The sequence below is a fragment of the Mycetomoellerius zeteki genome, unplaced genomic scaffold (assembly GCF_001594055.1).
Source record: "Mycetomoellerius zeteki isolate Tzet28-1 unplaced genomic scaffold, Tzet1.0 scaffold188, whole genome shotgun sequence".
NCBI classification, from domain to species: Eukaryota; Metazoa; Arthropoda; class Insecta; order Hymenoptera; family Formicidae; genus Mycetomoellerius; species Mycetomoellerius zeteki.
Window position 1 is genome coordinate 1,422,930 of NW_017256836.1, and position 18,312 is coordinate 1,441,241.

Consider the following 18,312-nt stretch of genomic DNA (forward strand, 5'->3'; position numbering starts at 1 on the left):
ATAAAAATAATTCTCGACGCGAATTTGGAAAGACACAACACGGATTTTTATTCTTAATACAGATATTGGTTTTTATAATCTAACTGAAGCTATAAAAAAACGAGATCTGAGTTTCTGTTAGGCCAAAGATTTCGTATATAGAACATTGAGAATCACGTCACAGAACATTTGAAATCACGTCAACGTTTCACTTCAGTCAATCGTAAAGGAAGTGGAGATTGTCCACGCAGGAAGATCTCGATGAGCAATGAGACGGTCCGGCATGTGCGGGTTTCTTACCACTTGTGCGAGAAGCGATCTTGTCGACAGGCGGCCAGGATATTTTCAAAACAAAGTCTTCCTCCTCGCGAGGTTGGGACAGAGATACGTTCGGTCGTGCCGCCACGTCGCATAATCTACACGACTTATACTAGACACGATCTTCCTCCTCCAGCAACCGCACTACCTCTGAAATAATATTTCCTTATCGTGAAATGACGATAGTGTAATGAATAACAATCCGGATTTTACCAATATCTAAATAATCCGAGATAATTATTCGTTTATTCATTTGGATTTCCAGATAATCCAAATCTTGACGTTCTCGAATTTACGCGAATCTTTGAAATCTTTAATCTGAATTAGAACATGTTAAGTTATAAAAAATACTGTATATTTTTGTATTTTTTTGTAATCGGTATACGATAAAGATATATATTTAAAAATTATGTAAAATTTATTACCAGGTAAATTCGCAAATTTACATAGATTTCGAATTTCTCTTTCAATTAAAATTCAGATGTGATTGTTGTGATCTTTTGTAATCGCATAATAATTATTTCGAATAATAATTGCATAATTATTTCGGATAATTCAAGTTTTCAATTATCCGAATATTTACAGTTTTAGTGAAAACCATTTATTAAAATACATACCATTTTTCATACACATATACACACGTTTACACAAGTTAATATTTTGCACAGATAAAATAAAGATTACGATGAAATGCATACTTGGTGAATTTTTGAGGATAAAAATGGGACAATGTGCATTTATTCATCGAGAAAAAGAAAGGGAGAAAAAGAGAACCGTGTAGTATTATCTGTACAAAGTTCGGATAGAATATTTCGAGATAAGCAGCGCTTATAGCTTCTATGTGAAATTCAATCATTATTGCTCATTACGTTATATACAATCCGCTTAAGTATTATATCTATTGCTACATCAGTTATATATGGTATTCGAAATTTCGTTGTGGCGTTTAAATTCAAGATTACTACTAGTTCTTTTTAGAACTGGTAGTAATAACAGTGAATGAATTTTTCAAGTACATCAGTAATTTGAGATTCTAAACAGATGGCAAGTTTCAATCCGTAATTGGATATAACCATGTAATATAGAACTAATTTCAAAGCCAATATTCTTGTTTTTTTTCCTACAGAAACATTTTACTTTCATTTTTTTTGTAAAAATACTGAGGTAAAATTATTCTGTTACAATCTTAATATACTACTAAAAACAAACAGTTGATCGTAAAGCGTCATAAATGTTACTTAAATTTTATATGTCACACGTTGCAAAATATATCTCAAAGTATTAATACTATATTTTGCAACGTAAGAATCCAAATCTCAAAAATTAATGATTAATTCCACATACGAGTATTAGTTCAATATCGACTTCATAGAAATATTATATATATTTAAATATTATTTTTATTTTTTTGTATTATTCATGGAAGATCTGTTAAAATGATAAATCTAATAGCATTAAATCCTGCATCGTGCGACTTTGTATTTTATTGTCATTTTACTATTAGACACGCAGACCAAGAACATTTTCATGGGATGGATACAATAATTAAGCTTCGAACAAGTAGGAATTAGAGCAGGACTAATTGTTCATTCAAAAGTTTAGGGAAACGTACGGTATATGTATACGGTTAATGTAAACCGGTATCGTGGAAATTACATCGCGGGAACTCTAACGTGTACCACGAGTAGCTAGCGGATGTCTGCGGCGGACCATTATCGATCACGTTGATGCTTTAGTAAATTATTATTAACCAGACTAAATAAGAGGTAAATATTTGTTTTATTCATATTTTTTATATGTATCAGGCGTGAATAGAAATCATGATTTTAAAACAAATAAGAAATTCCCTAAAATCTCACGTGATAAAATGACAAAATCTTGAATGTGAAGACATCGTATAATACTATGATAATTCGATGAAATTCTGGCCGTTATGTATACACTGTATCGTATAATATCACGATATCATAATAGAATCTTGGAAATTTGGATTCGTGTTGCAACCAAATCTGGGAATATAATATAACGATAACAAAATGATCAATTTAGCAATGTAATGATACCTGATCTAGCGGCGAGAGACGCTTTGCCCAGGTACACTGTTGAGTCGTTTCCGCTTAATTCGCTGTTATTGCCAGCTTGTCCGGCATTTCCGGTGGCCGCCATTGCGATGTCGCTGTGTCTGCAACCTACCCTAAAATAAAATGCACGCCCGTTTACGCGAACGTTTATTTTCAGTTTAAAAGCGTTTGCACCAGACGTTAACTCGTGTGACTTTTTCCTTAAAAATCTTGTAATTGAATCAATATATCCTCTCTTTTCGCCGAGGTACTTTTAAAAATATTAATCCAAAGTTCATTAAACAGAGTACTAAGACTTTAATGCATATATTTTCGTATCTTATAATTTTAATTATGTTTTATGTTTAAAAGCATTTTATAGAACGAACTTCGCCACTTCACAATTTTTGTCTAAAAGCGAAAACGTGTTAGCAAGTTTGAAGCTTAAAAACGGCTGTTACGTAATTGTGAGTCTTTCTATCCGATTGCGGAAGCTCGACGTATCTTCCGCGAAATTAATCCTGCGCTCAGTCAGCCAACTGGTACAACTCGTAAAGAGAGCCGACTTGATGGTGAAGCTTCGCCTTACGTCGTGATAAATCCTTTTAAATCGCCACTGTAACGAAAAACGTATACGCACGGCTTCATCTAGATTTTACCTCCAACAGCGGTGGCAGTCGAAGAGCCCGAGGAATGCTTGGCGAAATTTTCTGTTCATGAAACAGTACGTGATGGGATTGCAGCAGCTCGAGACGTATGCCAACAATTGAACCAGGCTAATGCCGGTGCTACCGACGATCGAGTACACCAGTTCGGGTGAGAAAAGGTACCACGTATTGATTACGTGCAACGGTGCCCAGCACACGAAGAACTCGAGGACTATTACAAAGAGCATCCTGATTACCTGCAACACCAACGGTATTCGCGTTTAATGGACAAGTGACAAGCACAGTCACCTGTCTCAGGTGAACATGTTTCTAACTGGGTCTCATATTACATAAAGCGAGCGCAGCATTGTCTCGTATATTCCGGTACCACGAGTGTCGGCTCGCTTAAGCATGGCATGATCAACATCCCGTGTGGGCGAGATTAAATCGTCTTACGTGCAAATATATGGAAAATATTACGGTCTCTCTAAATATTATGCTCTGTATTTGCAAAGTAGGAATATAGGATTCTTTAGGAGGGAGTCGCGCACCAAGTGGATAATAAAAGGTTAATACAGCCGCACGAAGCGCTGATAAACATCTTGCGGCTTGGCGTGCACCGCTAGGCAACGCGTTTTTCCGACGCTTGCTCCAGATCCCACGATTTCGTAGAAACGAGAAACGCCGAACGGTACGGCGAGGGAACTTACAATGCGCGCTTTATATGCATGCAAGGCTCACACGTGATCTTGCATTAAATATTTGATACGGAAATTGTAGTTCGCTCTGCCGAGGGAGCAATTCAATTCGATCAATCAGGATTCTGTGTGTACCTTTTTTTTCGCCTCGATGCTCTTCGCCATGTAATTACTGCGTATCACGTGTTGTCTGGTGAGTGGACAAGGTGAGTCCTGCTGATCCTCGTTAGCGATATCCTTCGTGTCTCGCGTTAAGCAGCCACTTCCGTTCGCTCGTATTTGAATCCGGGATGCCTGAGACAAATCTGTACTGTGACACTTGCCAGTAAGCACCTTGGAGACTACTGTCCGTGGTAACCGCACCTTCTTTCGAAAAAGGAGGAAGAAGAACGCGATGTCTCGGTTAACCACTGCATACGCTCGGTCGGAATGTTCTCAAGACGGTAGATAGATTAATTTGCTATTCTAATTGCATAAATTTATCTGATGTCTAGCCGCGGGCCATTTTATTGGATCATGAAATCTCAATTAGCCAAGGAAAGTTAATGATGCACTTGGTTACTCTCGTGAATTACAATCGAAACCATAGTCTTGTTGTTAATTAATAAAGTGGTAACGAAAATAATAAAATTTAGTATTAATCTCGAAAATAATTACAATATTTATTAATACAAATATGTTTTAATGCATTTACTGAATGTCACGTTTAATTATGTATTTTAAGCTTTACAACGAATAAAATAGAATCCAATCACGCTAATCGTAATGTTGAATCTCATGAAGTATTGTATTTAAAATAAAAATATATCAAAAGAAAATGAAAATTTCATATTTTTAATTTATTTCTATCTTACTTTTTTATTTGATAAAAATTTCTATAATATTAAATTTCAGGCTTTTTGTGTATTAACAATTTTTATTAAAATATACGTTATGAAAAATAGTAAGAAGATAATTTTTATCGCTTTTCTATATTAGAATTCATTATTTAAATTCGAATCTTACAAGTCCAATGTTACGATTACAGAATTAAGAGAAAATAATATTACAGATCAAATAATTTAAGCAATTAATGCATTCGACTTCTGTCTTCGATTTTCATTACATAGATCATGATAATCGGAATTTCTATTCCATGGTGATGTTTGTTCAGTATTTTCTCACCCTAGATGGTACACCTTGAGAAGCGCCTTGGAAGTGTCTCGAGGAAGACGAGAAGCCGCGCCGCGATCTCGAAGTCGGGCCGCAAGCGTCAAATACCATTGTCGTCCTTCCATCTCGATCATTATTGTTGTTGTAACTCGTGCCTCGAATCGTTGCGTTAGATTCCATTCTCCCGACTGTAATTCATAATGTTTATTACTTTTGATCTTAATAATATAGACCAATATAAAAATAAAATGGCCAAAAAAATTTATTGATGTATCTCTCTTAAATTTTTCGTCCAATAGATTTTGTAATAAAAATTAGCATCAATAAAATGAAATTGATATAGTAGCAGCTTTGGAAAATATTTTTCCAAGACCCTCACGATGCCGACGCAGCACGATTCGACGCGCGAAAATTGATACTGTCATATCTACGTCCCATATATCAAAGCGACACTTCACTTACGTCTTCTGGTACATGTCGATGATTGTCGGATCTCGAGCTTCAAGCCACGCCAAAGTTTTATTGCTATCAATGAGTAAGCCAAACTCATAAGCAGCAACGGTATCAGAAGCAGTGTACCGTCTAGAAAGAGATTGTAAGCTCTTTCGGCGCCGACGCTCGGCCATTCCTCGCGACACTTACGCCTTCCTAAAATTGCCACATGATGCGAAAAAGTTCTTTAACCGTTCGACCATAAAACACGTAGAGAGTTCTGGTATAACTAACAAGAGAAGAGAGATCGTATTACCGCTTCATCTACATTTTCTCAACGCAGAATAACTACACGATTAAAATAAGGATCTAATTCCGTATTTCTTTGCGCGAAAAACTTAGATGTAACCATTATTTAAAGTCGTTAATAAAAACTAGATATTTATTTGTTCATAATTTATAAGCTTTATTAACAAATAAAAAGTTACTTTCTTTTTACCGTGATAAATTATATGTGAGACTTATGTTCACTAAAACATCAATAATGCACATCTTGTTTTATTCAATATAATTCTTTTATGTATATACATATACATATATATGTGTATATACATATATATATACACACACTTAATTGATAATATATCTACATTGCTATGCAATTGACTTTCATTGCTTTATCAAGCTCAGCAAGTCACATATGGTATCGATTACATTGATATTGCTGCGCAGTTGATTTACAATATCTCAATATTAAGTTCGAGAAACGTCAAAGCAAGTGATTAGCATTGCAAGAGTTTCATCATAACATAAGCATCTATATTGCTAGTTATAACTGTAGTCGTATTCTATTACGTATTATTTGATTAATTAAATTAGGTTAAAAATAATAATAGCAAGTGGGCGTTATTAATTAGATTTTTTATTTTAGAGAAGCAATATTCTATAGGGAGATTGGGATCGGTTGTCATACATTTTGTGTGTGTGTGTGTGTGTGTGTGTGTGTGTATGTGAATAATAATTTTTTATAAGAAAAAATGGATGTAAGATTTTGAAATACTATATGTATGTACAGGATGTAAGATTTTGAAATACTATATGTATGTACAGGATGTCCCATAACTCTTAATTAATATTTCTAAGAGTGAAAGAGGATGGAATTTTGAACTAAAAGTTCCTTTGCCAATTTTGGCTCAGACCATTATTTACCGAATTATTAACGATTAAAATTGATATATGTATATATCAATTAGATTGCGCCCATACAACAATTTAATATTATATTAGCAATCTGCAATAAAAAGAAGAGAATGCTCTACTGAATATACTAATTGAGTTATTAGCTTTTTAATAATCAACCTCGTATGACAACCGGCTCCGGTCTTCCCCAATTCAATAATAAATTTCTACGTAGCAAATAAATTTTGAATGGCCACTAAATAAATATGGTCAATCAATATGTAATATAAAACAAATTGCTAGTAATAATTATTTATTGTTCGTTATTTTATTTAAAATATTAAAAATATTTTTCATTTTAACTAAGAAGTGTCTACCATAACAAAAATTCATCGTGCAAAGCCTAATTTCTTTTAGAATAGATGTTCGATGTTGTTGAGAATTCAATATGCCAGTAGTTGAATATTATGTATATGCATAAGCTGCCGGTGAAAGAAATTCTCAGAGGAAGGCCGGGGTGGATATTGGTATAGAATTGAGATGAAAATGTCAACACGACTGTTAAAGCTTCCGTTTCAATCTAGCAAGCAATTGTAACAAATAAATTGCTACAAATACTGTAAATGTTACATTAAAATACATATTCGCAAATATATATTTCGTGACGTTCAAATATTTGCAAATTGTGTACCTATTAATTGATAGTTATTCACGAATCAATTAATAAGAAAAACGAAAATAATTTAGTTGTTAATTTTGAAATGCAAAATCATTTAATTACTTATTATATATTTGTCAGTTATTGCTCTTTTTTTATATTATTTACTTATTATATATTTATCAGTTATTGCTTTTTATTTTATCTAAAAATGAGGTAATTTTATAATGTGGATATTTTCTTACCTCCGCTTAAGCTCTTTAATTGAGACACGATGAGAATTGGTACGTTCCATGTGAGACTGAGAGTCCATACAACAGCAATCATTTTGTAAGCGTGAAACTGTGTTTGCCATCGTCTCGATTTTAATGGTCGGCAAATGGCAAAGTAGCGTTCGAGCGAAATGGCAACCAGCGTCCAGACACCCACCGACACTGACACGGCTGGAAAAAGCGTATCATTTAAATCGCATTGCGTTTTATCGTGCAGACATATTACCTGTTTTTGTGGATGTAGGACTTTTTTGTTTTTAATATTGCCATTTTTTGCAAAATTTGAGTCTGTCTATCTCAAGCAATAAAAAATTAATACGACTTTTACGTGATACCAAGTATCGACAGCCGATCGAGAGAGATTTGTAATATATACTTTTTTTCATATGGTTCAGCTTGAAATTAAAAATACATCGATAAATTTAACTGTCTCGGAATATACATATAAGAAAGAAATATATTTTCCATTTTCTTTCGATGTAGGACAACATCAAACTAACTGTGAGAACACGTCCGATTGTTAGCAAAAACATATCAATTGTCGATGATGGAAAGGAGTTCGACATTCAATAATAGAATCGGAGGGTTGGAGCTAACTGTCTGGACCACTGGTGTACGTTGCAAAAAACGAACGCACGTGACATGCACTTCTGCAGAGAACCGCATTTACTTCGATCCACTTTCTTCTCTCCTATCAATCGTACAAAGGAATGGAGAGGTTTCGACTTAAAAGTGTTACCAAACAATTTTCACGACCTACAGTTTAAAGTACACAGATGAATGGAGCAAGAGAGAACTTTATGAAAAATGTTCTCGATGACCTCTAATCCAATTACGATATCCTTTCGCGGCCGCGACCTACTTACAAAATATTTCATGTCAAGGTTATTAAAAGGAAATTCTCATCAGCATGATAGACTACAGAGATTTTATTGAATATCCTTCACCTAATTGAAAAATCCGTTATTCGTTTATTGCAATTTAATCCGATTGTGCAACATCACCACGAAAGTGAATAGTACCATTGTGTGAAAGAATAAAATTCAAATACGTATTAAATTGAAATTTAAAGCGCTTACGTTTATATAGATCTCTGTTTCTGACACACTAGTTTTTCAACATATTTTTTGGCTAATTTCTATTTAGCTTCTTCCTAGTAAAAATGTTGAAGAAAGTTATCTTTTATCATAGTTTTGTAATTTTTTATAAATTTATATAAATACATTTTAAAGTTAAAAAAAAATTTTATTAAATCTTATTTAAAATTAATTAGAATTTTGTTATTTATTATATTTCGTTCTTTAAAGTTTAATTTACCACAATCCTTTTTTTTTAGTGCATATTCGTTACTATCGCTAAGGAAGATCTATTTCGATTTACTAAGGAATCTGTTGTTAAAAGATAAAATGGGATACTGTATGATTGGACTGTGTATAGCAGTCTACCCACGTTGTAATTATTTTTAATTTTAAAGACGCTCGTTCTGCCCACGTTCTAATAATTTTTAATTTTAAGGACGCGCGTTGCAATATATGTATAGGTATCTATTTTTGAGAAGATACAATTACTTCACTTGACAAAGATTTTTTATTCATTCAGTACATCTAACGTCATTAAAATATGCTTACGTTTTCATTTAATTGAGAATTATTCATTCAATCATTCAAACAATTGTGGTTTTCATTAAAACATTTTTTCGTATTTCTGTCTAGTACCGTACAGTAATTTGTGTTACTGCGTCTTTAATTACGACATTTTTAATTATGGAATTTTATGAATAATTATTTCCTACTTTTTATACTATTAAATTAAGAAAAAAATTTCATGATTATTCATTAAAAGATAGACAAACAAAAACGTGACTATATTGTGAGTTAATTTACTTTAACTATAGCAAAAGAATTAATTATATACTTTGACAGAATAGAGTATGTAAGGAATTTATCCGAAAGATAATTTGCGCAGAATAGCGACAGTCGAAAAGATAACAAAATTAACACATATTCATTGTGCTGTCTTGTTACGTTGATTGTTCTTTCAAGAAGAAACCGTCTTTTATGAATTATCTATTTTAAAAATGAAAATATAGAAGTAGTATTTTTGTTATTTTTAAAATACCAAATATTTAAGGACAATGATTGTTCTTTGACGTTGGTATTAACTGTTTTTTAAACATTATTTCATATGTCATTTATTTTAGTAATTAAATTAAAATTTTATTACATTTAGATGTTATAATTAATAATTAAAACTTTCGTGCTGCTTTAGAAGTTTTAAACTAATTATCTTGCACAAATTCACCTAGTCGCTAGTTTTGATACATCGCAGAAAACTGAAATTCTTCGTCACTTTCGTCTTTATTGATATAAACTGCGAGAAAACACGCCACATAAGATCAACGGACATACTAGGTGACTAAATCGAGAAAGACGTAAACCTTTTGAACATCGAGTAGAACATCGTTCTAGAGTACCAATATGTTCCATAAATTTCTGCTGTTCTTCTTGAATATATTTCTTCGTATGCCTTCATATAGTAAGATGAAAGTGCATCTATTCATCCTAATACGCTTGTGACCTTTGCCACCAGGGGTTCCATTCAGACCGCACCTCCGTTTCAAAGCCGGAAGAAAAACGCGACAAAAATATCTTAATTTTTTTTCGTAGCAAAACACCATCGAGAACATCTGCTGTCACTTTTATTGCGATAGCAGGGCATAGTGATAGAAGAAATTACAGCATTCGTCACTTTTGCGTAACATCGTAATAAGTATTGTAATAACTTACATCTCAAACACGTGTCGTTTCAGCCGAGCCGATCACGTTCTTACAAAAATTTGCATAAAGACCTTTGGATTTCGTGTTACCAACGCATATTAATCGACGTTATTAATGTACGAATTAATACGACTGCGGCACGGAGCTTGCTCATTATGTGAAAATAGTACACGTAAAATATGGAAATACTTCACGAACGGTTTCGTTACACTACGCTTCTATACATTATACTGCTTTATTTGTAAAAGGTCGCCGTTAAAATCTCTTTGTTTTATATATGAGTGAAAAGCGGAACGTTGCGAATTGGGTCGTTTCTAGACAGGATTGGCCACATATAATCCGTTACAATGGAGGAAAAAGAGAGAGAGAGAGAGAGAGAGGGGGACGGAAGGGGGAGAGAGAGATGATTATATCCTATGCTTACGCTGTGACGATAAAAATGTCTTGAGAAAAGGAATATCTACGATATGACGAAAAACGTTCATGCGATTTCAATTTAAAGGCAGATTTTCGTCGAAAGAGATTATCCTATATATAACGTAACATATCGTGTGTGTGTGTGTGTGTGTGTGTGTGTGTGTGTGTGTGTGTGTGTGTGTGTCCTCAAAAATCCACGATTTTTTTTGTATGAACATTCTATTGAAAAAGAATTTACAATCCACAGAGGAATAAAATTTTTTATAAAATAGTGATACAGCGACAACTTTTGTATTTTTGATTCTGTTATTTATTTCTCCTAAATCATATCTCAAATATAAATTGTATCTAATATTCAAGTTAGTGTTAATGTTAGTACGAAAAGTTACGATTTGCGATATACAGTTTTATAGCTGCAATCGTACCGTATGATTTAAAAATCCAATATACAATAAAGATCAGAAGGAAAATACAAAAAATAAGCGGCAGATGTAAAATATTGACAGAAAATATTAAATTCAACCAAACAGTACTGAACATTTCAATGGACCATATCTCTTATCTCACACCTGATTCCATCTGAATATCGATCGAGAGCATAAAACAAAACTTAATAGCGCGTTATATGCACCTGAAGAAGCGTCCCACGAGCGTAATAAAAGTTCGCGTGATCGTCGAAGTACGCACGATCGTTTTCCTTTATCGGGAAACATTCGAGACGCGATTTTACGGGAACAATATCATCGGTGGTGGCTAAATTCCACGAACGCGAACGCAACGGTTATAATACGCACCAGATATGCGTACGCACCGGAATTGTCTCTTTTGGAGCGATATCTCCCCACGACGGGAATTCGACTTCGAGTCCGCTGGCGCACATTAGTCATTCTCGTGGAACAACATAATTCCACAATATCCTATTGCCAAGCTCTTTAATACGTGGGAGTAATATTCAACGAGATTTAAATGAATCAGTATTTTGTGATACAAAATATATAAATAAAGTTTCTCTCAATATACAAGTAAACTTTTTTTTAATTTTCGGTGCTTCTAAGATTTGACAATTTATTTTAAGGACATACAACTCTCGTTATTTTGTAAATTAAATTATACATGGACTAATAAATGAGAATAGTTTATTATTGTAATCAATCGATATGTGGAAATATTTAAATATTTTAATAACCGATATATGTACCTCGGTTATATTATGATATCATTTTCACAGATATATGATACTCCGAAGAGTAATCCATATGAAAGATAAATAATCAATAATTAATCAGTACTTTAATATTTGTGTATTATATAAAAGAGAATACTGCTTTACCGCTAGAATTTGTGCAAATATATCAATTATATGAGATAGAAAATACATATTACAAATGAAAACAAGAAATTTTTCGGAAGGCAAGAAAAATATTTTCAAATTTTTTTATTTTATATTTTTGATAGACTATTATCAATAATTAGTTACCACCTCACAGATAAATTATGTTATCATGTAGTATACACACACACGGAGAAATTATTATATATACAGGTACGTATTTACTACTCACATATGTGAACTACATTGCAACTTGGAGCATTAGATCATTGCAGTCACTTGTATATGCATTGCGCAATGGTAATTTGCTGCTCGCTTAACAAATATATCACATCTGACAACAACAGGCTTTTTGAGCGTCGCGTTGATAGCAGATTGATCATCATATCAAAAATCTGGTGGCTTGAAAACGCGTATTTACATAAAATATTAAATAGGTTTAAATTATCATATACATATATTAAAGAAGTCAGGTGCATTTAAGAATAAATTATATTCGCTTAAATAATAAATAACTTATATAATATTTGCCTCGGTAGTCTAAAGGCTTAGGACGCTCGCACGGAATGCAAGAGATCCGGGTTCGACTTCCGGCCGAGGCATATTTTTCGCAATAAGTTTATTACAGTTTTTAAGTTGGGAAATTTGGGGGGATTATTAATATTTTCAGATTTGATTGCGTTGAAAGTCCGACAACCATATCGGCACGCAATTATCATTTCTGAAATTAATTCATTTAAATGAATTTACAATAGTTCAACATCTTAACGTTCTGACCGTTATGGCGCTTCTTAATTTAAATTATTATGTTTAACATTAGCGGTATTTCAATCTTATTATTGTTTATATAATATTTATTATTTAATATACTTGATAATAACCTATTTAAGATGTAAAGAATAACTTATATTTGTGTAATTAATTTAATCAGCCTTAATAAATTGATGATTGCATGATTGTAATTCAATTTTTAAAGTATATGAAATTTTACTAGTACTCCATGCATCATGCCATTACTCGGAAATCTTATTACGCATCGTCGAGAGTAACAAAGACTCGGTGGACGAGAATGTTTCTCTAATGGTGTCGCATTTTATCTAGCATTACCCTCTTTTCTTTCGATATGTGATCTTAAAATTGCATATAGTAGAAGCGATTTTCGTAAAAGCTCGGATACGAACTAGGTGTACTTTGACAACTGACTTATCAAAGTACCATGTATCTGTATACATTGCTATACTTTCAGGCGGAAATTCAATGTCAATGAAGATTTATGTCCCTGCGAACATTGAGGAATGACGAATTTAGATCACGACAGATATTTGAAATGAAAGAGACACATGAATGTTATAATATACTTATAATCTCTTAATCAATATATAACACAATTTTTATTTACTAGAAATTATTAAAAAATTATATTATGCGTATGTATACACATGTATATAACTTAGAAGAAAAAAGAAGAATTTTTTGCGAAATACATTTACTAAAAATTAAAATTGATAATTTGTCTAGAAAAAGTTAATTTGGATAAAGAAAAATTAAATTGACGTAGGTATTTTATTTTGCAAGTAAATGACAACACGGTGTGTTCTATCGCGTGATCATCTGAGCAATTAATCCTTAATTCAATATTAAAGAGCTTCGGTGAAATAAAATAGAAGTTGTGTGCGGCGTAAAGTGTACAGTCTTAACTTGTACTCGATACCATTAATATTTCTCTCTCTTTAATAGAAACAGACGAAAAGAAAAAACATAAATAAATTACGGAAGCGAATCTTTCGATTTTTCTCTCGCAGTCTTCCGCAGATTAAACCAAACCAAAGAAAACAAGCTATTCGCAGAAGACTAATTGGAAATTAAATTGGGGAATACATAGAAATTTATTTGTAGTAGCAGGTGTGTTCAATTTCATGATAACGGCGCGAACTGCTGTTCACATAATCGATACAGTCATCGCTAGATTGAGAACATCTTGAACAATGAATAGTTCATTCTGCGTGTTAATTTACACGAGCGAAGAAATTAACTTTTTACCAGCATTCTAATACATTTGCTTTTTTGTTATCTTTATTATTTATGATTATTATTTACAAATGCGCGTATGTGTATATAATATATATATATATACTATACATATATTTTATAAAATATATAGATATATATGTATTTTATTTACATTTCTTTATAAAAGTACTTTTGTAATTATAAATTAAGCACGACAATTATTATAACAAAAGTATGACTGTATTTTTTAATAAAAAATAAAATGGCTATTAAATTACTGGCGTGCTAGATTTCGCGTAATATGCATCTCTTTTATGAGAAAATGCTCGTAATTACACCACTATTGTAACACTTATGCTAATATTTGTGCATAATAAAATTATGAATTTATATATTAAAATTAACTAGACTCCACTTTAAAATGCAATTCAAAATTCTAAAAATGTTTACGCAAAGATTAATAAAATTTTATTTTCATTGATAAACCAAACATATATTTATGCTTGGATTATCAATGAAAATGAAATTTACATAGATACCTATATATATAAATTTTTTATTCTTTTTATGACGGTGTATTCACATTTTTCGAAAATGTCAAACTTTTTAATTTATCCCCGCCCGCAGGAGTTGTTTCGACCGCTAAATCTTGAAATAAGCAACAAAAAATTGTGGATCTAATATTTTTGGATGCTTTATATCTAAAATCTATTAAAATCGGTGAGGAATAGTTACCATGGTTCCCTTTTGTAGGAACTAAAAAATATGTCAAGGGGCAGCTTTAGCTCCATATAAACTTTGAATAAATAATTATCAGCTTACCAAGTAAATTAGCGGATTACCAATTTAGTGTCTTCAGCATCACTTAAAGTAGCAAAGTAACGATTTAATACATTTCTTAGAACATAAATCTTTTGTTACTACTTTAACATGTTGACATGATTTAGGACAATTACTTTTATTTACTTGGTAATCCTCTACTTAGTAAATTTTCTACAGCTTGTTTTGTAGAATATGGTATCTGAAAGAATAAGCGATAAACATCATTTTCGTGATTTTCACGATGCCGTATACGCGTACAGGGTTTCGCGAAAATTCTTTTATCTCTACAACGACGAGATGATGGGGCAAAAATTGGAGTTCATTTCATCAATAATATCCAATTTTTATGTTATCCTGAAAACAATGAACGATGCTTACCTTGAAAATACGGTATTAGTTTGCACATTGTGAGACCGAAAACGAAATTCTTGAGAATTTGCCCCAGGAGAGTGAAGGGCATGCAGAATACACCGAGCAAAAGATCCGATACAGCCTGAAACAAAGATCGGTAATAATTTGGTTAATTGTGTTTCCAGTTCACAAAAAATAAAAAATATTAGCGATCCGAACTGTTAAACGTAGACAGTTGTACTTGCAAGATGATCAAAATATAATCAATAATTTATAGCAAAATTTATTTCTCTAGATTTCATTTTGAAGAAGTGCAAAAACCATTATACGAGACGTTCAAACATCTTAGTCTAAAGTATGGTGGAAATAAATAACCTTATCGTTTCTTCATTCGTGTACTTTCTCGACTAGTGAGGCTACAAATAAAGGTCGTTCCAAGTCCAGGTCGATCGATCATCAGTAAACAATAAGAAAGTGACTTTCAACGACACGATAAATTGGATGCTGGAAATTTTCAATTTTACTCGTAACCCGAAGGTTCAAGATTTGTTTGCATATTTTTAAATAATTGTTATACATTATATATATATACGTCTTTTTTGTTTATACGTACATGAAAATTAATATAACACGTGTCGCAATAAATAGTTTTTGTCTTCCAAAGAAAACATTTTTTCGTAACAAGACTTTTAATTAAACTAAAGTCCTGTCTGATCTTGGAAAGCGCAGGAGAAGGAGAATTCTTATTTTTCTTTTATGCAACGTTTACTGATCTAATTTTAACAACGAAGGTTTTTACTTTAGACACGTGACATAGTTTGTAAAAAAAAATTTAAATAAGTAACTAAAACTACAAAGATCTTTGGAAGTAGACAGAGAGGATAAAAATAAGAAAATGAAAACTGTTACTAATGTGCCAAAAACAAGTTCTATAAGAATTGTATTGGATCAATATTGTTATTACGCAACCATGACTTTATTAAATATTATTAGGTAGCTGAGTTTTCATTCAGTACTGTTTGATGTTATGTTCGAACTAAATAACATGTAAAATTAATGTATAAAATAGTATTTAAAAATTGATATTTTTATAAAGATATATACATCAGAATATACAATATGGTAGAAAGCAATAGCATATCTGAAATAATTATTTCAGCATTACTAGCGATTTAAAATTTACACATTTTTATCTAATATTTCTTGGAAGGATCCCATTTGCCTACAAAACGATTGTCTACAGCTTCGTTTGCACACAGCAATATTGCACACACGACAATATTGTACACAGTGTACTGCACACATAATGTTATTGGCTTAGTTTACATCGTGCACTTGATACAAGTGCAACTGATCAATAGCGTCATGTGTTCACTCCATTGGTTCACTCCATGATTTTACTCCAAGGAACCTATATCGAATTACTACATCGTCCCAGGCTTGCAACTGTTAATGCTTATTGATTGTCGCTAATTAACGATAGACAATTGTGGATAAAACGTTTAGAGAATCCCGCAACTGTTCTTTTTGAATATTTCCACCAGTTTATTTTTCTTCTTCTTCTTTCTTCCTAAAGAAAAAAGGAAGAAAGATGAACTGACGCACTCAGCTAAAAAGAACAGGCCTAATGTTACGCGGTTTTACATCAATTAGGCATGTGTGTAGTGGTGCCAGATTGGTGCCAGATTCTCGCTTACGCTACCACTTGAGGTGCGTTCTACCTAACGTTCGCAACGCTCAGATCGCTCTTCGTGTCGTTCCACTTAATGCTCGCGATGTCCATCGGGCAGTGCTTGTGACTAAGGCAGCTTTCCCATGGAGGAAGAAACGAAACGGAATATTGGCAGAAAAAAGATAGGATAAAGGTTATTCCATCTTTTCTGTCAATATTCCGTTCCGTGATTTCTTTCTCCATGGGAAGGCAGCCTAACTTCAGGCCGTTCAAATGAATGCCGCTCGTAATGTTCGCGCTAAAGAGGTGGGTCGACGTGAGCGTTTAACCCATAATGCATTATGTTTGATAATTTCGCGCGTTCACACCAGGAATTACGCCCAGGCAACTTTAAGCTATAGATTATGTTACGTATATTATAGCAAAAATGCACCCTAGAGTTATCTAGGCGTAATTCCTGAACGTAGCCCAATGGATGTAAAGTTAGAGGTTAATTTAGTCGTAATTGCGGTTTGCGAAATCGGTTATTGTGACCCAGTTAAAATGGAAAAGATTTCATTATATGATAAAGACAATAATCTGGAGACTCCGTAGTATCTCGACGCTAAGCCAAGCGCAGTGACATTGTCATGCCTCCTTTACGCGAATCAGCGATAAAATATATGATACGTAATGTTATGACTATCTCCTGAAGATGCACATCGTGCTGTTACAGGTAAGATAAAAAATTATTAATTGAACAATTGTTACGATAGCAGATAATGTTACGATAATTGTTACGATTATACTTCTTCAAATTAAATATTTCCTTAAAGAAAGTTTATTCATAATTAATCCTTCTCTACTATTTTTGGGTTACATCCAACAAGTTCCGTTCTCTAATGCTTCTGCATATGCATGGGTAAAACACATCTTGCAGTGCCTTCGTATCTTTTCAAAGTCCTTTCAAGACCTACGAAAACACAGGACGATATGTTTCACCCGCGCATATGCAGAAGCATTAGAAAACTGAATTTGTCGGATTCAACCCAAGAGTAGAGAAAGGTTAAAGTAATAGAGAAGGCTTAATAATTCCATGATTTTGTGTTTTAATAATTATATATTTTATTCCAATAGTTTTTTATGTAATTTAATTTATGATAATAAATCTTTCTAATTTTGTGTAGATATCGTTTTTACTACTACTCTTTTAAATGCAGCCATTATAGATAAAACTATTACGGATCAAAATAAGGAAGTGTCAGAGGACTTAAGGGGGTAGTCTGCTTTACAAGGTCAAAAAAATCGATTTTTTTTTTATTGCTTAAATGGATAGATAAACTATCCAAGAATATATTCTCAAAAGAATAAATTCCTATTCAAAGTATTTGTGACGATATAAGGCCGAGAGCAGATAGACGCGGAGCGCGCCGCGGCAAATACCGGTCTGCTCCGAGCGCGCACCCGTCCCTCGATCCCCTTACCTGAAATATGGCTTTTCAAAACAATACTTAGGAGCCGAACAAATTCATCTTCATGAATACTACGAGGAAGCTGAA

General features: G+C 32.8%; 1 protein-coding gene across 1 annotated transcript in view; it reads right to left on the reverse strand.

The window, feature by feature from the left end:
- Positions 1-263: 263 nt before the first annotated feature.
- Positions 264-18,312, reverse strand: part of LOC108721881 (cholecystokinin receptor) — an 18,331-nt gene continuing 282 nt past the window's right edge. Inside the window, exons 2-9 of the mRNA XM_018446667.1 lie at positions 15,130-15,244; positions 7,369-7,566; positions 5,317-5,502; positions 4,867-5,042; positions 3,838-4,065; positions 3,017-3,261; positions 2,361-2,491; positions 264-447 (exon numbers count right to left, since the gene is read on the reverse strand). Coding sequence (XP_018302169.1) covers positions 410-447; positions 2,361-2,491; positions 3,017-3,261; positions 3,838-4,065; positions 4,867-5,042; positions 5,317-5,502; positions 7,369-7,566; positions 15,130-15,244 — 1,317 coding nt within the window. The 3' untranslated portion in view covers positions 264-409. The remainder of the gene's footprint in view (positions 448-2,360; positions 2,492-3,016; positions 3,262-3,837; positions 4,066-4,866; positions 5,043-5,316; positions 5,503-7,368; positions 7,567-15,129; positions 15,245-18,312) is intronic.